This window comes from Oratosquilla oratoria, chromosome 27 (assembly GCF_046742065.1).
Source record: "Oratosquilla oratoria isolate Oo_2021 chromosome 27, ASM4674206v1, whole genome shotgun sequence".
Lineage (NCBI taxonomy): Eukaryota > Metazoa > Arthropoda > Malacostraca > Stomatopoda > Squillidae > Oratosquilla > Oratosquilla oratoria.
In genome coordinates, this window is record NC_134803.1 from 43,128,404 (window position 1) to 43,155,222 (window position 26,819).

At 40.7% G+C, this 26,819-nt stretch overlaps 1 protein-coding gene across 1 annotated transcript; it reads left to right on the forward strand.

Annotated features, from left to right (window-relative positions):
- The first annotated feature begins 7,025 nt into the window (after positions 1-7,025).
- LOC143039998 (uncharacterized) lies at positions 7,026-26,318 on the forward strand. Its single transcript, XM_076210517.1, has 10 exons — positions 7,026-7,174; positions 10,326-10,394; positions 10,522-10,655; positions 10,773-10,976; positions 11,191-11,378; positions 11,530-12,094; positions 12,204-14,241; positions 14,359-15,005; positions 15,161-15,436; positions 15,544-26,318. Exons 1-10 carry the CDS (start codon positions 7,117-7,119, stop codon positions 26,146-26,148), a joined length of 14,784 nt encoding a protein of 4,927 aa, XP_076066632.1. The 5' UTR covers positions 7,026-7,116; the 3' UTR covers positions 26,149-26,318.
- The last annotated feature ends 501 nt before the right edge of the window (positions 26,319-26,819 follow it).

The following is a 26,819-nucleotide window of genomic DNA, read 5'->3' on the forward strand; positions in this document are numbered from 1 at the left end:
ACCTTTCAAATATCATTCTATCTATACGAAAACGATTCTTGATTCGGTTGTAAGGGAGACAGGCAGCCCTCTGTCCACCCCACACCGAGTTAACACCCATTTGTTTTCATTTTTATCTTAGCTATTTGTGGATGAAGGGCCATTCCTGTCTCTTTCCCCCTACCCAGTTCAGAAACAATGCAGCGAGACACTACACCTCCACAGCCGATGTTGGTTTACCTTTACCGCTTCATTTCCATAAATGTCCTCCCTCCTCATCCACTCATGAATAATTAGAGAAGACGAGGAGAATTCCCTTGGGGCCTGGCATTTTGCCTTTTTTCACATCATGAGACTCGTGGCTGTTTTCTCACGTTTAGACGGGACATTCCAATGTCGAAAGAGCCTTACTGCCAAAATATCTACTGACAATGCACATGCTTATATAATAGTGTAAAAGGCCAATAGAGTTGGGCGTTGCTATCTATTTAATGTAGCCATCATAATTCCTCGAGGGATTCAGGCGTTTGCGTCCGTCACGCCAAGACCTCACGGTCCTTGTACCAATGGATAATAGACAAGTATTGTACGTCGGATTTTCATTAACTTTATTAACCTTCCCAATACGAAGTCAAACAGTTATACACAGAGAGTCTTCCACGTGAACTTTGCGCAAGAGGTGACTAACAACTTGATATGAATGAGCAAAGTCCTTCGTTGACTCATACCCCAACACCACCAGCATGATTGACTTCCGGGGTGTAGTGACGTCATAGCAAATGAAAGAGATTGATGAGTGATGAAACAATAACTTCACGGAAAAATTCTTAAAGACAGGTTGAAGAGTAATGAAATAATGACGTCACATCAATTGGTCAAAGACGGTTTGATGTAAAACGGCAAAACTCATATACAGGTTCTTGAAGAGTGACAAAGCGAAAACGCCACAGCAAAATTTTCAGACTGGTTGATTTAGAGTGCTGTATCAATTACGTAACAGCAAATTTTTCATAGACTAATTGTACGCATGCGTTCTACCTTCTTCGGTATCACGAAGTCTCAGACAATTTTCGAAGCTCAATGTGCAAAACTTTCACACAGAGTCATTATAATAAATACAGTTGCGGCGAAGTACAATGAGCATCAGAAATACTTTCGACTACTTATTCTAGAGGCGTCTTTTTTATCCTATTTTGGAGTTATATAATCTTAGCTATTAATAATGACTGTCACCAGGCAATTCTATTTAGGAAATCGCAAAAAATGTGTTTGGCAAATTGTAAACAAACGTACTTTTTTGCCTTATTCAGCCTTTAACCTTTCGGTAATTCTTCTTACGTTGAGAGTTCATGGACCCAGCTCTGAGACCGAATGTCAGCCCACAACGGTTGCACCTCCTGATGAGGGTGAGGTGGTTCACGAGTTTTGGAAATGGGCAACCGGGAGATGATTCTCTTTGCTGTCCATTTTGTACAAAAAATAACCAAATGAAATATGAAATAGGATCAAATTAAACAAAATAAAAAGAATAAAGTAAGATAAAACAAATCAAAATAAGACAAACAAAATAAAATACAACTAAATAAAAACGCAATATAATACAATACAATAAAAACAAAACACAAAAGTAACCAAATGCCCTAGCACTCAAATAAAACATGCTATCTATCTATCTATATACCAAGTGCTTTCCCTCCCCCTTATAAGACAAGTCAAAGGCACGTACCTACTCCCACCCATTCTAATACCATCCACCACCCTTTCCTCCCTCTCATCTTAGCTCCTCGTGGATGACGGGTCATCCTTGTATCCAGCCCAATGCCCTGGGTCAGAAGCAATATAGCAAGAGACAGTACATCTATAGCAGGGACGCCTCACATAATCGGCGACCCCCTCTCTTTCCCCTCGAGCAAAAGACAGAAATAGAAGACGGGGAGAAATCCCTTCGGGCTACGTCAAAATATCATCAGATGCCTATTTCTCATAAAAAAAATTTAACCCCCCCTCCCAAGGCAATAACTTGATTCTCTCAATCTACAATTTACTTCCAATCCTCCATTTCCTAGCACATGTGACCCCAAGTACCTAAAGCTATCCACTTCCTCCAGCCTCTTTCCTTTTAGATTTACTTCCAACTCACTGACCCCCTCTCCCCTTGTACATATCATCACCTTAATTTTACCCACATTTACCTTGAACTTTCTCCTATCGCATACCTTCCCAAACTCCGTCACTATCTTCCTTAACCCTCCTCTGACCCTGCCATAAGCGCAGTGTCGTCAGCAAACAACTGGCTCACCTCCCACTTTTCTCCATTTTCTTTAACCATCTCCAGTCTCCTGCTTAAACAAGAAAAATTATATAATGAAGTGACAGACATTAAAGTATGTCGCTTAGATCTTTTCATCCCTAATGAGCTTCAAAACATGAAAAGATACTACATATGATTACTTTTACGGGGAAGTTCATTCCGTTTACTAACCACGCGATTTGGTGAAATGGTTCTACTTATAGCAATGTTATATCTACACCCTGACAGATTCACTAAACCCCGGGATCGGTGCTGTGAAAGTGATGAGAGGTAAACAGGTATGTGAGTTGAGTCTAAAAGAAGGGGGAGGACGGGGAAGTTGGAAGAGAGCGAAGCGAACGAAGGGGGTGTGGGTGGGTGGGTGGTGGTGGGTTTGTCTCCCTACCATGGTAGGGAGCTTTTGATTTTTTTAACTTCAGCTAGTGCAATCTGGTGCAAAAATTATTACGAGTAACAGTTACGGTGTTCTTCATGCTACTGTTCTTTTTCAGTTTGGTGACAAAATGATAATGGTAATAATAATAATAATAATAATAATAATAATAGTAATAATAATAATAATAATAACAATAATAAGCATAATAATAATAATAACAATAGTAACAATAATAATAATATCAGACTGAATAGAAAAAACGAAGAAATCATGCCAAACCGCGAGAAATAGTTCTTAAATTCGCGAAATTTCAAGGAAACGCAGAAATCTTATGCCAGGGTGAAATCAATCAAACGAGCAAAGTCTACCACTTGCGTGCTATTCTCAAGATGTATTTCAGTGTTTCACCAGAGATAACCAGCGCTTCTATCTTTAGGACAGAGGTGGAGTTACAGAGGTGGTGAATGAGAGATTTAAGGAGGGAAGAAAGGAAGGATAGTAAAAGTTAGGTGTAACTAGTGCGTACTTATCCATTTATTTATTTATCTATCCATTTATTTACTTATTCATTTACTTATCTATCTACATATTGAGGTAGGATTAGTCTCTATTCATAAAAGAATGATGCGTTATTCTGGTCCGTAGGGATGCTACTAAAGTCCATAAAAACAGTGACTTTATAATATCTATGTTGTCAAAACCCTATACAGGGATATTGTAAAAAATCATTGTAATCGAACTGGCATGTATGTTGTTTGAAGTTTACTGATAAATCCTCCCCCGTGATGTAAGGATTTGAACACCTCAAGGTAACGCAGATAATAAAGTCGATAATGAAAACCTTTCCCTCTAGAAATCCATCTTATCAACTATGCTCTGTGCTGCTGTCAAGAATGCTAAGGGAAGCAAGTCTTTGAGAGCCTTGGTCACCCCAAGAGCGTAGGAATGTACAAATTTGCCATTTTTATAGTGGCAGACATGCTGACCAATAGCCCCTTTTCTCTCTCTCTTACCATAACTATGGAAATGCAGCTTTCGTTGTTTAGCATCTAATGTACTCCTATATACAGTAGTTTCCTAAAAACTTAACTGATTTTTTAAAACATACATGAATACAGCAACAAATATACTTGCATATTTTGGGTGCATTGTGGGTCACGTTTCAACGTCCTTAATGTTGCAGGTCCTACAACTAACGATGCCGTAGTGTCCGTGGAATACAAATACTTCTATCTATTGGGAATAAATCTCTAAAATTAGAAATTCTCCGTTATTCAGAACGAAAAAGTCTTTCAAAATGTATTTACAGTATATATATATATATATATATATGTATATATACATACATACACACACACATATATATACATATATATATATATATATAATATATACATACACACACACACACACACACACACACACACACACATATATGTATGTATATATGTATGTATACATGTTCGATTAAAGACCAGAGCTAATTCAATATCCACTATCTTCTTAGTAATTTTCTCAATCACTCAATCATTAAGAAGATAGTAGATATTGAATTAGCTCTGGTCTTCAATCGAACATGTCTACAAGGAAACCAATTGCCCATTTATACTAGTATGTATATATATATATATATATATATATATATATATATATATATTTTTTTTTTTATTTTACTGGAAATTCTCAAAACTTAAGACATTCACAACAAAGAAAAAATATATGTAATAGGACTGTTGGGACATTCCTGCGTTTACTAGTTGTGGTAAAAAAATTCAGTGTTAGTTTTTATTTTATTCTGGGCAACTTTTGGTTAGAAACACTATCGTCCGGGACAATAACACGCGTAGGAGAAGGGACGAGCAGAAAAGAGGAACAATAAAGGTTGAAAATTATTACCATTTTTTAAAGTGCGTGCTGGCCTGTAACCATAAAAGAATGCTGCGTGACTCTGGACGAAAGCAGTGTCACTTAAGTCGTCTCCCATTAACCATTACACTATATCAATAAGGACCTGAATGTTTCAGAACTCATGGTATACCATCGAGCTAGGTTTTGGTGAACAACAAAGAACGAATGCATGAATGAATGAGACTCGCATTAGAAGATATTATTCCGGTAATTTTCAGGACATTGCATCCGTAGAATCCGTAGAATCTTCCCCCCGTATACAGACATTGTAATTTTGTCCCCATCTAACTTTCCTGTTGTCACAGACAGATCGCTAAAGTTGGATGATCTAATGTATGGCGTATGAGTCGTTATATACTAAGCATGCTGCAATATATATGAAGATGAGCGTTTTCTTGAAATACTACAAAAATAGTTTAAGGCGACAATCTGCTCCTTTCAACATGTTCCCCTGTTCTCTTCTGAGAGAAGAAGAAAGAGATATCCGGGTATAGGATATGATAGAGAAACAAACAAAAAAATAATGATGATAATAATGATAATAATAATAATAATAATGATGATGATGATAATAATAATGTAGATTTTCTTTATTTCATTCGAACACTAATTTTTTCCCCTCTTTTTCGTTTTCTGAGTTAATTGAATAATATAATTTGGAGCTTAGATTGCGTTTCTATTGACTGACTGATTCATTGATCTTTTATTTATTTTTTACACAACAGTTCTTGGGCTCAAGTCGTCGCTGCCTTTGGAACCTCTTCAAGTGATAGTGGCGAAACGCGATCCAAGTCCCACGCACGCTGTCATGCAGTTTGCAATATGCTTTCTTATGTATGTATATATGTATGTATGTATGTATGTATGTATATATATATATATATATATATATATATATGCACAAATTTCACAAGTCATACGTGAATCACAAATATGCAGAGTCCACCAGGAAAAGGAAAAACACACAGAGTCCGAGCGCTTTCTTGATACTCCTTAATAATGTGAATATATCACGAAAGCGCTCGGATTCCGTGTGTTTTTCCTTCTCCTAGTGGACTCTGCATATATACATATATATATATATATATATATATATATATATATATATGTAGATTTGTTATTTGTGATCTACATTGAATTTGGAGGCGTTGGGACAAACGAGGTGATGGTTTTGTCTTCTATTCCTCTTCGTCTAGATTGAACTACATTCCCGGATCATTCGCCAAGGAAAACTCAGGCGGTTGCCAATGATGATAATTGCATGCGCATGGTGGCTGTTACCACAACAGGGAGATATATACAATTTATTCTCTATTATCTACGCCTATTCTTATTTCTACAGTATACAATGCATGAACTGCGTATGGACACTCAGTATTTATGCATGAAATATTTATCCACAAAGGGAACACATATAAAAAATATTTGTCGTATGCTGATTTTTTAGTTGGCAATGTTCGAGCAGGTGTCCAGCCTCTCGGCCCAGTTTGACCGCGTGACCTCAGATGCACTTGGACCAAATGCCCACTGTGAGGTCACACACAAAAGGAGGTCCCTTTGGAGTTCTCTGGAGAGGTCGGACGTCCCATCCTGTACCAAATACGTGCGTGCGCGCGTGTGCACGCTAGACATCTAAAGACATTAATATTCCCTTCAATCACTTGCAACATATATATGTATATGCATATATATATATATATATATATATATATATATATATATATATAATTCATAACTTCTCTTGCACAATTCACGTTGATCTCTTATGTTTCGAGGCTTCTAGGCTTATATGCTCGAAGGCTTCAGGCATAATTTATTACGTACAAGTAGGTAGACAAATACGGCTCTTATTATATATTAGATTCTAGATACTAATAAGCACGTGTGTTTGTGTGTGTATGTGTGTGTGTGTGTGTGTGTGTGTGTGTGTGTGTGTGTGTGTCTGTGTGCGCGCGCACGCGACATCATTTTTAATTAAGAATAATTCTAATGCGTTCTTAACTTCTATGCTACTTACAAAATACTTTGGTGATATTTCTTACACACGAAAAAAAAATCGTGTTTCTTGTGCCAGATAGTCGTATATTAATATTCATCGATATCTCAAATAAATAGAGACTAGCTTACATGATGGTGGACTCTGAGGTGTCGCAAGTGATATTACATAAAGAGATGCTATCAACAGAATCTCACAGGGCCACGGAGAGTACATCGCAGTATCCCTAATTACTTAATTCAATAATAAATCCTAAAGGAACCAAATAACTTCAGACGTGTTTCATAAAGGATCGTATGAGAGAAACACCACAAAACAGTCTGATCGGTACATCTGTAAGATAAGAACCCGATCGAAGAATGTGAGAACTGAACGCTGATAAAGTGCTCGAACTCCTGTACTTTGAGCTTCTTTCATTGCCCTTTATGTACCTTGCCCTGTTACCAGGGTGGGGACTGATAACGGATGACTATATAAGGACCTGCGTGCCCAACGTCTGCACAGTGGAAAATCGGCTAGACCTGTCCAAGACAGTGTGAGCCGACCATGCACTTCTACGCTACAGCCCTCCTCATCGCGGTCTTTGCGGCCTCTGCAGCAGCAGGTAAGTCTCCGAAGTCAAAGAGCGCCTTTAGAATGTGGTTAGGATGTTAAAGAACGGTTTTAGAGTGTGGTCCCGAACTCAAATAACGCTTTTAGTGTGTAGCACCGAAGTCAAAGTATTTCCGGACGCTCTTCCATTTGCCGTCATTTTCCATCAAGATAACTAGGATATCTAATGTTAATGCATACTAGCTATATAAACCGCAAGTTTACGGCAAAGTAAATCCCATCAGTTGTACAATTGGGAATTAGCGTTTTCTTCTTTTTATTTTACGTAGTGCTTTCTGTTTTTATGAAAATACCAGCGCTTTAGGAGTTCTAGCAGAAGGAATATTTATATATATTCAATGACACTGAAGTTATTCTTAAACTCCGTTATGACATAGGTAAAAATAACAGTAAGTACGATTACAAGTTATTTGGAAATTCGTTAACAAGAGTGGATAGTGAAAAAGATCTCGGCGTAATTATCAGTAACGACCTCAAATCATCCAAGCAGTGTATTTCAGCTTCTGAGAAAGCAAATAAGATTCTGGGATTGATTGCGCGATCTTTTGATTTCAAAAGCCCATCACTCATTAACAAGCTATATAAATCGTTAGTTCGTCCACATTTGGAATATGCTGTTTCCGTATGGTCACCGAATCTCATTAAAGACATTGACAGACTGGAAAAAGTACAACGGCGAGCCACAAAACTGATTCCAAATATAAAAAATAAATCATACGAAAATCGACTTAAGCACATGAATCTGTTTTCCCTAAAAAAGCGTAGACTCAGAGGTGACTTGATACAGGTCTTTAAGATTTTAAAGGGAATTGACAACATCAAAAGTGACAAAATTTTCACATTGAATGAGAATCAGACAAGAAACAATGGTCTCAAACTGTCCTGAAATAGATTCAATTTGGAATTAGGTAGAAACAACTTTGCCAACCGTGTAGTTAATGAATGGAATAAACTTCCTGCACAGGTAGTGCAATGTAGTTCAGTTCAAAGCTTTAAGAATCATTTAGATAAATACCTAAGTAAGATGCTGTAATGATTATAATTTATGTTATATTATTTGTTTTTGTTTTGTTATAATTTGTCTGTCTGATTTTCATTTATTATTAGTTATATGTCAATTTATAATCATTTACTATTTACCTGTTTGTTATTCAACTATACCTATGCATTTATTTATGTATTTTATTTGTTATTTTTACATTATTATAGTTTTAATTTATTATTGATATGATGTATATATATGTATATATGTATGTATACATATGTGTATGTGTATTTTTTTTTTTTTTTTTTTTTTGCATCCGACCTAGATATGGATCAAAAGGTCTCCTGTCGGCATGCTCCGCCTTTGTAATCCTTTGTAAGCGTTTCAAGAGGATAGAAATGTACAATTGGGAATTAGCGTTTTCTTCTTTTTATTTTACGTTGTGCTTTTATAGTGTACTTTCTGTTTTCATGAAAATACCAGCGCTTTAGGAGTTCTAGCAGAAGGAATATTTATATATATTCAATGACCCTGAAGTTATTCTTAAACTCCGTTATGACAAGGATAAGTGTTTCAAGAGGATAGAAATGTAAAGATAAACAATTTTTGTCGAAGAAATATACATAGCTTATATTTCCAATTGCTGACGTCACTGGTAATATTTCATTTGAGTTTTTGCAAATGCATTTAAGTGGTCATCGTTTCACACACAAAAAAGAAAAAAAAGAAAAATAAGAAAAATTTATATTGATTCACATACCGTACAGAAATTTCCAAAGATGCAATAAGTTCAAAAGCGAACAACGGGGACTCTCATACAATGCATCACGCAAAAGATGTACAAGGTGAATATCACAATATGATGGCTGAACCAAGCTTTTTTTATTATCATTATTCTCATGTAGAAACCAGTAAAAGTGAATTGAAAACTTCATCTTAAGCGTGAACAAAAAGAATCTTGTGCCAATGACATACAGGAATATTTTAGTACAACCATTCACTGAAATAGAATACTGATCACTTCAAAATTCTACGTGTCCTCTGTTTCTGCTACCCTCCTTAAATTTCTACCTCTATGACACCCCTTCGGTGTGATGTTATCTCTAACGACAAAAGTGCTTGTTATCGCTAAAGGTTGACGGTCACTGATGACGTTTCAAAACGTCACCAATGATCTCCCATAAGCTGTGCCTGCTTTCCAGAGACCAAAGCCTCCCATTTTGGGTGCAATCCCGTGGGCCGGTACACGGTCCCCGTACTTAGATTAAGACCTCGCCTAAGATATGTAGGGAATCAAGAGTTAAAAGATCTGTTAGTAAACTTTAACAATTAGTTTAAAAACTGTTTAATTTAATTAAAACCAGACACTCTGGAAGTTTCCATGGATGATGATCAGTAGGTATCCGTGAAGAGAATGTGGAGTTCCCGGCTTTGTCTGTCTTGGTAGTGAGATCGATGTATGAAGTCCGTAGACGACAGGGAGTTATGGCTACTTTCGACTGGACTACGTGCCACTGCGGGTAGCTCTGGAGGAGGATGAATATTTTTGTCTTCAAGGCCTGTGTACTCCCTGTTTTGTTACGTGTATGTGAGACTTGGACTTTAAGGATTTGAAGTCGCGTCTGAAAAGCCTTCAGTACGAATACTCCACGGAAAATCACAGGGTACCACTAGAAATATGTTTCGAACCATGGCCTAATGGAGTTTCAAAGTAAAACAACTAACCTGCTTTATCACTGGGAACCTGCTAAAGAACTAAAACCATGTAACTCAACTCCCGGACGATGACACAAAACTGGATAAGGCAAAGGGGCATTCACATATGACGTGATTTGGTTAAATAAGATATATATGCTAAGACAAGGTGGAGATGGAAAATCTGCCTGTGAGCTTGACAGAAATGGGTGAAGAAGGGTAGCCACGACAATTCGACGTCATCATGTTTCAACTGTTGTTAATTAAACAGTAATACAAAAAGGAATCTAAAAGCAGGGAGAGATATTCATTTCTGTTCTTAGACAGTTTAACGTTTGTCCCGACTTATTAATGCTGTAGATTTGGTATTCTCACTATACCTCAACACACCCACTAACCGATGAACGGTTTCATTAGTAACCCTTATAATTATCAATATCTTCTTTATTTTTTGTTTTCTCAGTGCCGACAGGCCAGCGTGTTCCCTGTGCGTTCCACTGCAAAGATGCCAGTAAATTTGCTTATGAAGTTGGTAAGTTCACAGATTTGTGTATTAGGCTTAGAGTTAAGACATAATTTCTCATGGACAAAATTGCATAAATTAGTGGTGTTAAGTAAAATTCTGTTTGCTCTTCTGAATCTGTAACAATATTGTTTAGGAAAACGATATGAGTACGACTACACTGTAGAAACGACCACAAAACTTATTGAATCATTTGAGGGAGATTCTCAAGTCAAGATCAACGCCAAAGCCAAAATCGATGTTTCCGCCCCGTGTGAATACATCCTTCGGGTACGTACTATGGGTACTATATAACTATAGTTTAAGATTTCATATGTAAAAACATTTCATATAATTACACCATGTTCTTCGAATATCACTCTGAAAGAACCCTCTATATATTGTCAGCTGAGCGACGTCGAGCTGGTGGGATCACCCCGTTCGTCAGAGTTGGCAGAGGCACTGACCAAGGTGCCCCTCAGGTTCTCCTTCCAGGATGGTGTCGTGGATAGTGTCTGTGGAGCCGAACAAGACTCTACTTGGGTTCTTAATTTCAAGAAAGGAGTTCTCTCCGCTTTCCAGAATTCCATGACTAAATCTGAAGGCGAGGAGGTTAGTGACGTGAACATTTTCATTACATATGTATATGCATTTATAAAAACCATCCACCTCAATATAGAATATATATAAATACACACATACATATAAATATGTACTATCTTGCATATGGTAACTTAGGAATACGCATATGTAAATTATTCATATAAACACATATACATGTTTGAAAAATGAAGCCCCTACATTCATCCGTTACTTAACTTTACAGATTGTAGAGGAGACAGACATTACGGGTAAATGCAAGACAAAATATAATGCTCGTGTAGAGAAACCAGCAACATTTTACTACAAGTCAAAGGAGTCTGGTTCCTGCTCACTCCGTCCAGATCACCTTGCCAACTTTGCTACTTCTACATATATGACTTCCTCACCCATTCAGTCCATGCCAATCATGAGGTAATTACGTCCTATCACTACCTTTATTTATCAATTCTTCAAACTATGCAGGATCAGGAAATGTTTTAATACTACAAAACAAACGTCTTTGCAATGGTCTTCCTATATGTCTAAATGAAAAAATTATGGTAATCAAACCTATCATTTTCAGAAGTGAACAACAGTGTGAACAGACATTCGAGGATGGTCTCTTGAAGGTGGCTGAGTGCAAGGAAAACCATGCGTACCAACCCTTCCCTAATCACAATAGTGGTACTACCACCGAAACTGTTACCCGCTTGGTCTTCACCACTACAAGCAAGGCCTCTCAGGCTGGAACAGACTTTTCTCTTAAGCGCTCACCTCTCACCTTCCATTCTATGCAGCCACAAGAGACAAATGTTCAGATGGATAAAGTTGTCAACATTCTCGAACAGCTGGAAGCTTCTAGCCACGACCAAGTAGAACCTCAACTTCCTGCTCTCTTCTACGAGCTGGTGGCCTCTCTTAAGGGACTCACCTACACTCAGATAAACACGCTCCTCACAAACACCAAAGACATCAACAAACACAAGTTCCTCGTCGACGCCATTCCTCTCCTCGTCACACCTGCATCTGCTCAAATCATACCTGACATGATAAACAAGGGTGATATCACAAAGAAGGACGCTGATGCCTGGTACACATCTCTTGCCCTTGTCAAAAACCCAGATTCAGCTATTTTTGATGCTCTGGCTGTGAGTCTACTGTTTTCTATGGTTTTCATGCTATTTAACACTGGAGTGATTTTTTCTATATAACATAACAAATACTATCCGTATCTTACAGTTGTTTTCTCATTTACAGACTATGGGAACTACCCCGAGTAAGCAAGCCATGCTAGGAGTATCAGCACTTATCAACAACTACTGCAAAAAGAACTCTGCCTGCGAAAAGGAGGTGGGAATTGTAAAGCTTCTCCGACTAATTGAGAGTCAGCTGGGTTCCGCTTGCCGAGCTTTCACTGAAGAAGAAAAGGAAAGGGTCGTTGTTGCCCTTAAGGCTCTGGGCAACGCCGGGCGATGGATCAACGCTGCATCTGTCCTCAAGCAGTGCTACACTGAAGAAGACAACGACATGGAAATTCGCGTTGCTGCTCTCGAGGCTTGGAGACATGTTCCCTGTGACTACGACCGATCAAATCTCATGAATATCTTCATTGATGTCCAACAAGATCCCGAGGTGCGCATTGCTTCTTATCTAGCTCTCATGACTTGCCCTAACAAAGAGACCACCGATATCGTCAAGGATCGTCTCAACTCCGAGGCCGTGAACCAGGTTAGCTCCTTTGTTTGGACTCACATGACTAATCTCTACGAGTCGGCCGCCCCAGGCAAGCTCTGGATGCACGACCTCATCGGTCAAGATCTCCTGAAACATAAGTTTAATACATCCACCCTCAAGTTCTCGCGTAATTTCGAATCCTCATTCTTCACGAACGAACTCAATGCTGGAGCTACTGTAGAAAGCAACGTCATCTTCTCAGGCAAGTCCTTCTTGCCCCGCTCTGCTATGCTTAACCTAACTGTTGATCTCTTTGGTCAATCCATTAATTTCTTTGAAGTCGGAGGCAGATTTGAAGGCTTCGAGGCATATGTTGAACGTTTCTTCGGTCCAAATGGCTACTATCCTGAAGAAACTGTTGCTGCCATCCTTAAGAATCTTCGCCAAGAAAAACAGAAGGAACAAGCAACCACAATCGAAGCTATACTAGATCACATGACGGATGAGCCTAGTGGTTCACTGTACATGCGACTTTTCGGAAACGAAATGTATTACAAGCACTTCCACGGCCTGGCAGACCTTTTCAAGTCCTCCGACTACTCCAACCCCATGGATCTACTTATGGACCTTGCTCGTAAGGGTGATATTGATTATATGAAGTCCCTCAGTATCATCGACACAGAGTTCTCTGTGCCATCTATCTCTGGTCTTCCCGTTACCCTTAAGCTTAACGGAACAGCAACAGTTGGACTAAAGATGTCAGGAACATTCCAGCCAAGGAGTCTTAAAAACGTTAATATCCAAGGACATATCCAACCGTCCGCCGCCATCCAGATGGCCAGCAGTCTCCATGTCGATGCCTTTGTGGCTCGATCTGGTGTCAAAATGGTTTCCACACTCCATACCTCTACAGCCATCGACGGCAAAGTTGTCATTCAAGGTGGAAATCTCGTCGATGTGGCATTTAATATGCCTAAGGACAAAGTAGAAATCCTAAACGTCAACAACCAATTCTTCTATTATGAACAACAACATGAAGTGCCAGCCATAACTCAAGAAAACAAACTGGAGGCGTGCACTGGAGCCATCTCTTTGCTTGGTGTTCAATTCTGCGGTTCTGTCAGTTACCCTCTCAGCAATTCTCTACTCTCTGGCCCAGTGTCAACTCGTGTCTTTGCAGAAAAAACTGATAGCCACTCCTCCTATGTACTTCGGTTCAAACGGGAGAAGAACGCCATCTCTCTCCTCATCGATACTCCCAACTCAAAGATCGACCGCAAGATCTCTTTCCTTCTCTCTAGACAGGAAAATGCTCTTGATGCAAGTATTTACACACCTTTCAAGGCAATCACTGCACATGGAAACTATAAATTAGCTTCTGGAGAAAAAAGTCTCCAACTTGACCTCACCATTGATCAAACGGACAAGTATACGCTTGTTTCTACTCTTACAACACAGCGTGACGTTATGCAAGTCCAACACCAGCCTACATTGGTTGTAACATCTCCAAACGGTCAGATTTTCAATCTCAAAGGAACAATACTTGCCAGTAGAAAGAACAACAAGTACTTAACTGACATTTTGATAACCAACTTTACTCCTAAACCTATCACATTCCATGGTAAGTTTGATCTAATTCCCTTGTTGTTGTTTTTTCGCAATACTCTTTATTAATGGTATTAATCTATTCTGTTTGGTTATAACACTCAGTCATACTTTCCCCATTTCCTATGTTCAGTTGCTCTTGATGGCGCCGGTCGCAAGATGGACTTACAGGCTTCCCTCGTCTCTCCACTTCTCGATGCTTCTTTCAACGGACTCTACCATGTGGAGGATGACTCCTTCACATCTAACTTTGACCTGGAATACGCCTGTATGGGCAAAGATAAACACACCATCACACATTCACTTCTTGTCAAACGAGACCACCACGACTCTAGCAACACTTACTTACTCGACTTCCACCTCAGACCCTCACAATTCCCAGTTGCACTCCTGGAGGCTAAAGTGCAAACCACCATGGCCTCAGGAACCATGGAAACCAAAGTCGAGCTTACCCGCGGCCCTAATGTCCTCACTGCTGAACACACATGGAATTACGACCGAGTTCCAGACAATCACACGGACCTTAAGAACCATTTGACCATCACGTGTCCCTCTCGCAATATCAATCTCCTTTTCTCACACCACTATTTCCATGACAACCAAGTGATCACCAACGACTTGAACATTCGCCTCACTGAGCAACTCGCTCTTGAACAAAAGACACACTTCACATTCTCAACATTAGAACACGACATTCTTATTTCTGCTATCACTCCTACAGGGAAAATTTCTTCAGAAATTTCATTCAAGAAGATTTCCCCGGAGCATTACAAAGCAAAAGTGAGCACCACAGATCCTTTATTTCATGTCTTTATCAATAACATTAGACCAAAATTATCAATTACTTATATTCACCCATGTAAAACCAGATATCCTTAAGTCTTCTCTAGTTTTTTCCTTCAAGCTTTGCATTTAAAATAAATACACCATTTCAGATGACTGGCATGTTTGTAGGAGAAGAGGTCACTTTGGAAGCCAACTTCAAAAACAAATCTACTCCTTCAGTATTTGACGTGGAAATAGATGGCCATTTCACTGGAATGCATAGGAATATCATTGTTGACACAGCTATTTTTGCCAACAAAGATAATGCTAAATTTGATTTACTATTCAATATAAACGACAGGGACTTCACAGTTAATGCCGAGGCCACCTTTACTTCCCTTCTCCTCGATGTCAATTTCAGAAAGCATTGGTACCTCGACGCTAAAGTAAGTGGCATAGGCTTAAAGTTTCATTTTGTCTATTCTACCTAAGAAAACCACCCCCTGCGAGGCCTTTCTAACCCATTTACAATGTCAACTGCTTCTCTTTTCAGATCGTGCCAACAGGTGATGAGAAGAGCGTTCAAGTTATTGCCTTCTGGGACAAAGACAATGATCAATCCAAGAGTCTGCACATGACTGGAATGATTAGCCCCAAGGCAATCCTTGGCTCCTTTAAGTATCCCGACAATGAAGTTTCTTTGCAAGCCAACATGCATGAAGATCAAATCCAACTGCAGGCTCAGTGGGCACCTGATCACAAGATTTCTTCTATTGTCAAATATAGTCTGGCAGAAGAAAAATCACTCTCAGTATCTATTGAGACTCCATTTGCCGGATACGAGAATCAGAAAGCTACTGCCAGTTTCTTCGTTCATGATACACAAGTCACCAGCAGTATTACCGCCTCCTGGAGCAACGGTCAACATCTTACTCTTTCTTTCGAAGGTAACTATGAAGGCGAACTCTTTACTCACACACTTGTATCACAGCTTTCCTTCAAGAGCAGTATCGAAACTTATGAGGACGCCAAAATATCTTTCCATCATCAAATGAACGACGCTCTCATCAAATCCAACCTTGTGGGTAACTGGAACGATCAGTCCCTTGAGGGCAACTTGGAACTCGCTATAGCCTCTACAGAAACACACATGGACCTTACTTTCAAGTCGCCTTTCACAAAAGACTTTGTTGTCTCCCTCCGCCATTCCTTGCAAAACACCGATCTGTCCACCGTTCTGGAAGCTACTTATGACTCTCAAGTCATTGGTACCCTAACTACCAAGGGACATGTCCACATCTCAGACAAACATGATGTCAGTCTGATTTTTAAGATCGACACGTCTACTCAGATAATACCTACCGTATCTGCTACTGTCACTTACACCCTTCACGAGTCAAAGCTCGCCCTTCTTGCTGACATGATGGCTAATGAAAAGAAGATCATGATTTCTATCAATGGGCACCAGGCTATCACTCAAGAGGAAACCTCTATCAACGGAGACCTTCGTGTCATTACTCCTTTCACACACCCAATCACCGTTGCTCTCACCCATAATCACGACATGAACCACTTTACCTCCGACTTTGAGATGTCTCGTTTCTGGTCTACCTTTGGCACTGTCAAACTACATGCCAATGGTGAGATGACCTCTGTTAACCACTTCCAACTTACCTCAAGCATCAGTAGTCCTCTCGTTAAGGCTAAGGCTCTCATCGACCACAAGCTCATCGACACCAATCTTGACTCCAAAGTCGACTTTGCCGTCAACGCAGACAGATTTCTTATCAACCTTGATGGAATCCTCGACATTCCTTCCAACAAAGCTAAACTCAACGTGATTCTTGAATCCACTATGGAAGAACTGCAGGATCTCAAATTCTCTTTCGACCATGTGAATGACGGCCACAGATTTGAAAGTAATGCCATGTTAATCAAAGACTCCGCCTCACTTGGCATTCATCATATTATCCTCTTCACTGACATCTTCAACTGGGACAACACTTTCAGCATTGATAATTCCTACACACTCAAGAACAAGCAATCACTCATTGGTTACCACTTCCATCACGATGTCGAGTACACTTGGGAAGAAAAGGCTATCACTTCACAAATCGACTTCGACATGAAAACAGATGACTCCCAAAGTCTTATCGACGCTTCTGTTAATATAAATACGCCTTTTACCAACGATATCAAGATTCTTCTCCACCACCAACAAACCCAACACGAATTCAAACCCACTCTCACTGTCGAATATGAACCAGGCAAGAAAATCATGACCTCTTTCATCCTGAAGACAGAAGAAGATTCTGCATTCTTTGAAATCAACCTGGACACACCTTTCTTTGTCCCAGTTCGTTTCCAAACTAACTTGGCTCTACAAGAGAGAAAGTCGCTAATGACTTCCCTCGAGTGGGGGGAAAAACGAATCGCTTTGACTCTCGAAGGGACTGTCATTGACACAAAGGTGCAAGGTCTAATCAAGGTGGATACAACTTATCTACAATATCCTCTTCTCATCGAAGGAGCTTATGATGTTCTTTCCGACGTAAAGACCCTCTCCCTTGTCTTCACTAACAAAGACACATACAAAATGGAGACTGCATTCTCTGGTTCAGTAAAGCAAGGAGATTGCCACTTCTCCGTCCAAATACCCTTCGATACAATCAACAACCTTTCCTTCACCACCCAATACAACTTGAACGACATGCCTTACATGGCTTCAGCCACCATCGCCTTGGATGAACATGCCTATACCCTCAAGGGCAAGATTGCAACTGATGCCATCCACTTCACAGTCGACCTCGATGGCGAGAAGGGACATTTTCTTGCCAACTGGCAGTATGACTCTTCTCTAGCTAATGCTAAGGCCAATGTCGACTTCAAGTCCCCTGTTACAACCATGGATGATCTACAGCTCACCCTTGCTTATGATCTCGAGAAGGAAAAATCCATCAATATCAACATGAAACGTGCCACTCAAGAATTGAAACTTCGAGGAGAACTGAAGGGTGAACGAGTCATTTTCGAAGCTTCGACTCCTTTCCAAGGATGGGAGACCCTTGGAGCATCCCTTCTTCTCTCCGACTCGGCTATTCATGCTTTAGTTTTCAAGAATGAACGTAAAATTGAAATTACAGGAAATGCACACTTCAAGAGTGGCAAAGGGCAAGTAGCCCTAACTGTCACTACACCTTTCGTTTCCTACGAAACTATTGATATCCAAGCCAACTACCATCTGCAGGGCACAAACATTGACATGAGCTTCAGCTCCACCTTGGGATCCAAGCAGTTCTCTGTTAAAGCTAAAGCCAATCTTGAAGATATCATGCTTCCTGATATGACGCTTGAAGTCATCACACCATTCGATACCTTTAATCGTCTGGGTGGCCAGGCCAAATGGAACATGAAGAACGCCATCAAGACAGCCGACATCAAGGTTTTCCGTAATGACGATATTTACCATTGGACCCTAGACGTCAACGCAGAGAGTGCACTCAAGGGTCATGCCGTCGCAGCTCTCATCACTCCTCTACCTGGATGGACTACTCTCAACTTGGAAGCCCAGTTGGACCTCTCTACTAGCCCGTATTCACTTGTGTTTGTCATGGACAAAGAGGGTGTAAAGAATACTTATTCGGCCACTTTCGATGTGCAAGAGAACTTTGTCATTGGACATATCCAAACTCCTATGCCAGGATGGGAGATTATCGACTTCCAAGCTAACTACAAAACCGTTGACTCCCTCACCACGATTGAGACCCAATTAACCAAGGACTCGGACAAGTACCACCTACAAGCTTCTCTTCTCATCGAGACCCTCAATCCCAAGTTTATCATCGACATTACTACTCCAATGGCTCACGCCTCTAGCATCCACTTTGGAGCCGAAGCAGACATGACCAAGGAAACAAAGGAATTTGGTCTTTCTTTCAAACATGACTCCAATAGCTATACTTTGAACATCTCTGGAAAGAAGTCCTATAAAACAGCTAACATCAAAATCACTACAACGACTCCTTTCTCAGAATTTTCATCCCTACACTTGACAGCTCTCTTCGATTTCACTGCTGACCTTAAAGTTGCCCACATCTCTTTACTCAAGGTGGAACAAAACTATTTTTCTGTCGACGTCAAAATCAAAGAAAATAACTTTGCTGTCAATATCAAGACTCCCATCCATGGCTATGAAAATATACACGTAAATGGAGACTACACGAAGCTTAACATGAAGCACAGTGCTCTGGCTTATTTCCACAAGAACGATAGCAAATATACCTTTAACGCTCAACTTGACCTTACTGACAAAGTCCTGTCCCTCTCCACCACATCACCCATTTCTGGTTACGAGAGCATGGCAGCCTCAGGACGTCTTGGACATAATCATCTTGAACTGGACGTTTTAAAGGACACCACACAATATCAATTTATGCTGGGTTTCAACTTCACTCCTACATCTGCTTCGATCAATCTTAAGACTCCCATTGCCGTCATCGCTGACGTGTCCTTCAACGGTCATTACACTTTCAATAATAGCAACCTCGAAGCCACTGCACTCTTCCAGCACAACGGAGAAAAGTTTGAAATCAATTCTCATGCAGCCTTTACTCCTAAGAAATCGCACTTCGACATTCTCCTAACCACCCCATTCAAACAGTGGAACAAACTTGCTCTCAATATTCACTACAACATTGAGTCCCAAGTCAAGAAGTTGGCAGTCTCAGTGGAAAAAGACACAACTATCAGAAAACTATCAGTCGAAGCTAACTACAACATGAAAAATGGGGCTTTCAGGATTGAAACTCCTATACAAGGATATGAGGTTCTAGCAGCCAACTACATCCTTGACATTGACCACGATAACAAAAATATGCAGGCTTCATTCAGCCTTCAAAAGAATTCACAGTCCTGGAACTTTGGTGCTCAAGGTCACTTTACTATAGATAGCCTTAAGATCGAATTCCAAACTCCATTTGAAGGATACAACACTGTTCTTCTTGAGACCCATTTCAACATCTCTGAAAAGACTGGACAAGCCACCCTTAAATTTGGGTCTTATGTCTTTACAAGTGAGCTTTCCCTCAAACAAGACCAATCTATTTTCAAGCTGACTACTCCCTTTGACGCCCTTAGACTTCTTTCTCTTCACGCCAAATACAACTGGAACACAGACAACAAAGAAGGTGCAGTAACAATTCTCCACAACGACAATACTTATCAAATTAGCACTGCCCTCTTCTTCTCTCTACCTAATTCCCAAATCACTCTTTCTGCTTCACTTCCCTTCCCCGAATTTGAGAAAGTCTCCTTCAATGCCAGCTATGACATCAACAACAAGGATCAGCTTATTTTCACACGTGTCGTCCTCAACGAGAAGATGTACGGTTTTTCTTTGGGAGCTCTCCTTGGCGATAAGATGGCCCACATCACCACCAAGATTGAAACACCTATCACAGGCTGGAATCTCCTTGAATTTATGGCCAAGATTGACCTTACTGCTGATGACAAGAACCTGCAACTTCTTCTTCAAAAGAACGGAGACAAGCTCATTGTCATCACAGGCAAGTTTATTGGAGACGACATGGATTTCAAACTGCGTTCTCCCCTACAGGGTCTCAAGAACTTGAAACTCTCTGCTTCTCTCAACCGCAAGAAGCGATCACTCAAAGTCAAAATGATGAAGGACGAACAAATGCAAGGCAGTATTGTGGCCAGCTTTAATTCCGTAAAAATGACACTAGAAACCCCATTCGAAATGGCACGCCAAGTCTCTTGGGAACTCAGCGTAAGCAAGAAAGGCAAAGTCTTCCTCGAATGGAGAAGGAATGACAACTACCTGACCATCGATGTCCTCCCACAGGGCAATAAGAAATCATTCCAAGTTTCTGCTAAGAGTGAGTTCGATGCATTGCAAATGCTTAACTTGAGTGGGCACTTTTACATCAACAAATTAGATGCTTACTTGGGAGCTCAAATCAATGAGGATAAAGCCTCTTTCACCGCTACTGCCGACTTAAACCCTAAGATGGGCAACGTCAAAGTCGACCTCAATAGTCCTTTCCAGAATTATGAACACGTCACCCTTGAAATCGCCTACAATACAAAACAAGGAGAGTATACACTCGAGTCCACCTCCTCCTCGGACTTTTTACTTAAGGCTCACATTTCAGACAAACTGAAATTCAAGGCTGTTATACCTCATCATCAGCACAATAATGAGGTGGATGTTGTCCTCAGCCCATTCTCAGGACATGTCACCGTTTCTACTCCACATGACGTGATGAGCAACTTGGATGCACGATATCAATTGACTTTCGACAATATCGTCGAAGCTACTGCTCACGTCAAGAAGGGAGAACAAGAACTCTTCAAATTCAAATTCCAACATGACACTACTACCAATAAGGATGATATGGAGGTCCACTTGTATGGTTCCCAAGGCCAACATTCCAGCCTACTTGTGCATAGTGAGATGTATCGCCTCATAACTGTTGCTTTCAATAAGGATGGCAAAGAGTTGAACATCATGGCCAAGGGCGATGTCGAACAATTTCCTGAAAAGGCCAATCTTCATATCAACGTTCAAGACAACCTTTTCCATGAGGAACACACCATGACTGCCACATTCAATTTAGATCGTACATCCCACCCCAAAGAACTCCTTATAGAAATTGTCCCAACCCAAGGTAAACTCTACAAGATACATCTCGCCTACGAGATAGACCTCAACAACCCAGGCACTGGAAACGTCCACGTCAGTATAGTCACGCCCCTTAAAATGCTCAGCCGTTTCAGCAATATATCAGCCACTTGGGATTTGTCCAATCTCGATGCTGCTGACATAAAAGTCAAAATGGGTGGCCTTGTATTCAAGGGCCATGGAAAACTTGGTCTCTACGAGACGGATCTGATTTTGTCTACTGAACGAGAACCAGTGGTCACATTCTTTGTTCAATGGAGATTTGCCAAATCAGGAAGCCATCATGATCACATGATCAAATTTGGCCAAGAGAACAACTACGTCGTGGCTAAATTCAAGGGGGAGATCATCAGTATGACCAATGTGGATATGCATGTAACTTTCGGTGTCAGTCCTCTCATTCCTGATATCAACCTTGACCTTCTCTGGAACAAGAACGCCGACAACTCCCTCATGGGTAAGGGCTCCTTCACCGTAGGAGAGTATCAAGTCCAGCACGAACTTGTCTATTTCGAACGAAATGCACAGGAGAAGACTTTCAAATTCAGCTGGAAAGCTACATCAAACATTCCCGACTTCCACGATGTGGCTTTCACTGGCAGTTACGACTTCAAAGAAAAATTCGTCATCATGAGTGAGTTCTCTCATGACGAAACCAAACTTTCCTTTGGAATCAATTTTACTGACCTTAATCCAGAATTCTCACACAACAGTGCTCATATCCATCTGGCCAGCCTAGGAAACATCGAGTTATCACTTTCCCACGACTTCAGAAATAAAGCCTTTAAATCTATCGACGCTGTAGCCGAATTTGCTGGTCAACAGTCCTCCATTCATGCTCAGTGGACCCCTAGTGAAGATTACAGAACTCTTAACGGAAAGATTGAAATCAAGTCATACTTCATCGGAAGCATCACTATCCAAGCCATGTATGACCTCCACGATATCAACAATGCTCATGCCCAAATTCTCTATGAGAGAAATGAAGACAAGAGTCTTAGCCTTAAATACGTCTACAAGCAAACGGAAGATGCAATCTCTGCTGAGCTCTCTTTCACTTCACATTTCCAGGTCATACCCAGTGCCAGTATTGTTCTCGAGACTCACTTCTCCGATGCCTTCACCTTGGACTTGCACATGCATTACGCGGACAGTAAAATTGACCTCAGCTTCAAAGTCAATGAATCCAAGGCCACTGCTCTCATTGAAACCACTTTTGAATCTTTCGAAAAAATCACTGCTGATCTCGAGTACAAAATGAAACCTAAGGACAAAGTAGTCACTCTTACCTATAAACGAGGTGACCATGAAATCCACATGAACATGGACTTGAAAATCAAGAGCAAAAGCGAATTCACCTTTAAGATGAATCTGTCAACTCCCTTCCAGTTCTTGCACAAGTTCCTCATCGACGCTCAGGTGCTTGACAATAAAGCTACTCTCACATATGTTATTAATGAAGTCGAATATCAACTCAATGGTACTGTAGACATCAAGAGCCTCAAGAAATCATCATTCGAGCTCACTTTCATCTTCCCCGACAAAAATCCCATCACAGTAGGGGCTTCCTACAACGTCAAAAACTTTATCCTAGGAACGGGTGAAAAGCCAGAGAAACTGGCAAGACTTTACTTGCAGTTTGAGGACCACAACATCAATTTCCAGTTGAAAGGATACCGCAATAACCAAAAGATCTTCGCCCATCTTGATGCCAGCTCCTCCTTCGATCAGTTCCAAATCTTGAAGACATCAGTAGACTATGACCTACAAGGTCAAGTACGTCATGGATCCCTCCAGCTTCAATTCAACGAGCACTATTTCAAGCTCGACACTCAAATGGAAATCAAAGAAGACGGAGGATACTACTTCAAAGGAACAGTGGAGGCCTATGACTCAAGTGTGACATTTGGACTTGGTTTCCACCAACAAGAACTCACTCTCACTCTTGGTTATGGACCCGATATGGAAATCACTTTCTCCATTAAACCCAAAAGCCAAGGTTATAAAGAAGGATTCATGGGAAAGATTGATCTGCCTAAGCAAGGCTACCATGATATGGAATATGAAGTCGAGTACGGATTCAAGAATGACAACCAGCTCTACGTCGAAATAGAAGTTGACATCGGTAATGATCAAGATATTGAAGCACATTTTCTCTATGACTCAGAGGGAGTAGAGGCTCGCCTATCCAGCCTTCTCACTGGACAGCATCGACTACGCGCAAAGCGCTCTCTGACCACAACGGCCTTCTTTACCGAACTTGGCTATAATGAGTATGAACTCAAGCTGAGAGGGGGATTCCCCGAAGACGCTGCTAAGAGAGGATTTGTCCTGGAGGGAGAAATCTTCGGAGAAAAGGTCTTGATTGACGCCCTTTTCCAGTCACAGGGTACCAAATACGCCGAGGGAAAGTTCGTCGTTGAAACTCCCCTTACAAACTTCCGACACTTCGGAGGCCGTTTTACCTGGACCAACAAGAATAACAAGGTTCTCGGCCAAGCCGAAATCATTCTTCCATCTTACAATATTCCCAAGATAGTGGCCCAAATCGATCTCGATACAAATAACCAAATCTACGGCCATATCACCATTGATGCTGCTGGATATGCCTTTAGTATCAAGACTGACCTACAGGGTTCCTCTCTCTCCACTGGCTATGAGGGAAGCATGCAAATCACTACTCCCTTCTTCTCCTTTTCCGAGATTGATATTAACTCTTCCATCAAGGCTCAAGACTACAAATCTATGAAGGCTGACTTCAAGATTGTGACCCCCTATCACTCGCATATATTCAAGATCAAGTACGACATAGCTAGCACCCAATCTTCTGCCAGCGTATTGGTTGATTCTTCCAGGATATCCCAAATCTACATGCTCGACATTATATTTGTATGTTCTTCTAGAGATGCATGCAAGCTCCAAGTATCTCTCAACGATAACAAGATTATTGGTCAGTATGAGATTACGGATAAGAAACTTGGGGCCTCTCTTGATGTACATGCTTTCTTCTTGGCCAACAAGCATGCCACTTTTAAGATGGAGTCCACTTTCAATTCCCTGGAAAACATGCAGGGCATGATCATGGCATTTGTTGAAGGTAAGACCCATAAAATTGAGGGTGCCTTCAAACTGGAGGAGCAACACATCAAGGGTAACCTACTTCTTTCTTCGGACTTATTTGAAGGTACAAGAAAAATTGATTTTAACGTCCTCATCCCCACAGCACCCTACACAAAGCTGGCCTTCGACATGACCTTCCAAGCAAAGGAAGCATATTCCTTCTTATTCAGTGTCAATCTCGAGTCGGGAATCCTCTTTAACGCCCAAGTGGACACACCTGTCTTCCCTAAGGTGGCTCTGACCCTTCTCCTTAAGGGAGCTACGGCTGGTATCACTCTTACAACTCCCAAGGGCACTCATGAAGCTAAAGCATCGTGGCGCATGACACGCAGGATGCCTGCTGACTACATTTTCACCCTTGACGTGTCCTCTCCCTTCCTCCAGGAAAACTATAAGTTCAAGAGCAAGATGGCCTCTTCCCCCAGACTCTTCAAGTCCCACATGGAACTGACTATTGGAGCCGTTACACATAAGCTCGAGGTAGAGGTTAATATGAAGGAAACAGGAGGATTCCTCAACTTGGAACTCGTCACTCCACTCATGGATATTGAAAGGGCTATCATTATGGCTAACCTCGACCTTGCCGACAAAATCGTTGCAGCCCTTCAAGTCACTTTTGCAGATAAAGTCAACAAGATGGACATCCTCTTTGATAAGACAAACAAAAAAGGAATGATCGAGGTCGAGTCTCCATTCCTACCAAACGAATTTATCAAGGTTGAAACAACTATTGATGGCGAAAATATCCAAGACCTCAAATTCAAAATGACGCTCATGGACGTTAAGAACACTTTGTCAGGTGTCTTCAAGCTTAAGAGCAAGTCAAATGACGATATCTCAGCTACTTTGAAAATCCTGACTCCTTTCCAGGGATACAGAAAGATGACCTTTGGAGCAATTTATCTTAAGGATTCCAGCACAAGGGTGCATGTTTTCTCCGACTCGCAAAGTCCCTTCAAGTTCGACGTGGACGCCACCTTCGGCACTAAGGATAACGAATTCAATGCCAACGTCTCCGTCCAGACTCCCATCCAGAAGTTCGAGAAGATAGGCTTTTCTTTCACGATCCCCTTGAACAAGTTCCACCCTCGTCTCTTTATGCAGCTTCCCGACAGGAACTACCAATTTGATGCTCATTATGACGGCAATAAGGAAAGCAAGACACTAAGTGCCTTCCTCATCTTCGACGGTGTCTACAAGTACGGTGCTGATGCTAAGCTCAGGACCTACGCTCCTTACGAGCTGGGCTTCAGAGCCTTTGAAGGTATCCAGAAGTATGGTTTCCATCTGAGGACGGATTCTTCTTTCCTTCACCTAGTTGCACCATCTGCTTAAGTGATTGCGTGACTTATTGTCGCGAATGTCGCCATCAACCCCCCCCCCCTTCCTACATTTTGGCATTAACCATTTTTCTATCCCCATAGTGTTTTTCGTTCATTTCCAATACGCCACATATCATTCTGTATTTGAACAAACACCTAATAAATAATACCATAATGAAAAAACATTTTTTTTACCTAGGTCTCACACTTGAACCACCTGACATATTTTCAAAGATGAAACAGAAATGCTGACAATTTTTTTTTTTTATACATTTAGAAATAAATAAAAGATACAGACCTAATGAGCATCAATGTCAAATTGTTTCAAAGAATACCAAGAACATGGATATCTATGTATTACTTTATGCAATAATAGTTCAACAGTTATGAGCTTTATCTATAATAAAGCGAATGATAATTATGAATATAAATAGAGAATTCATAACATCTACGTGCAAAACTTAAGGTTATTGCCAAGGTCTCAGTAATTTATGTGCTGTAAGCTTACTAAAACTAAAGAAGGTCAGAAAATATAACTATAGATGAGGAGATAAGAAATCAAAGCCAAAAATAGCGGCACGTATTCAGTGGTCGTTACTCCTGAAAGGACAGTGAGATTAACATGGGGTATCGGACCCCTTAATATCTCTGTCTGTTATGTTACATTACTATTTGCCTTCCCTG

Excerpts from the sequence above, each read along its gene's own strand:
- LOC143039998 (XM_076210517.1), top strand. The coding sequence starts at position 7,117 with ATGCACTTCTACGCTACAGCCCTCCTCATCGCGGTCTTTGCGGCCTCT. Across the intron at positions 11,379-11,529 it reads CAGTCCATGCCAATCATGAG|AAGTGAACAACAGTGTGAAC; the intron begins GTAATTACGTCC and ends TATCATTTTCAG. Across the intron at positions 15,006-15,160 it reads CGGAGCATTACAAAGCAAAA|ATGACTGGCATGTTTGTAGG; the intron begins GTGAGCACCACA and ends ACACCATTTCAG.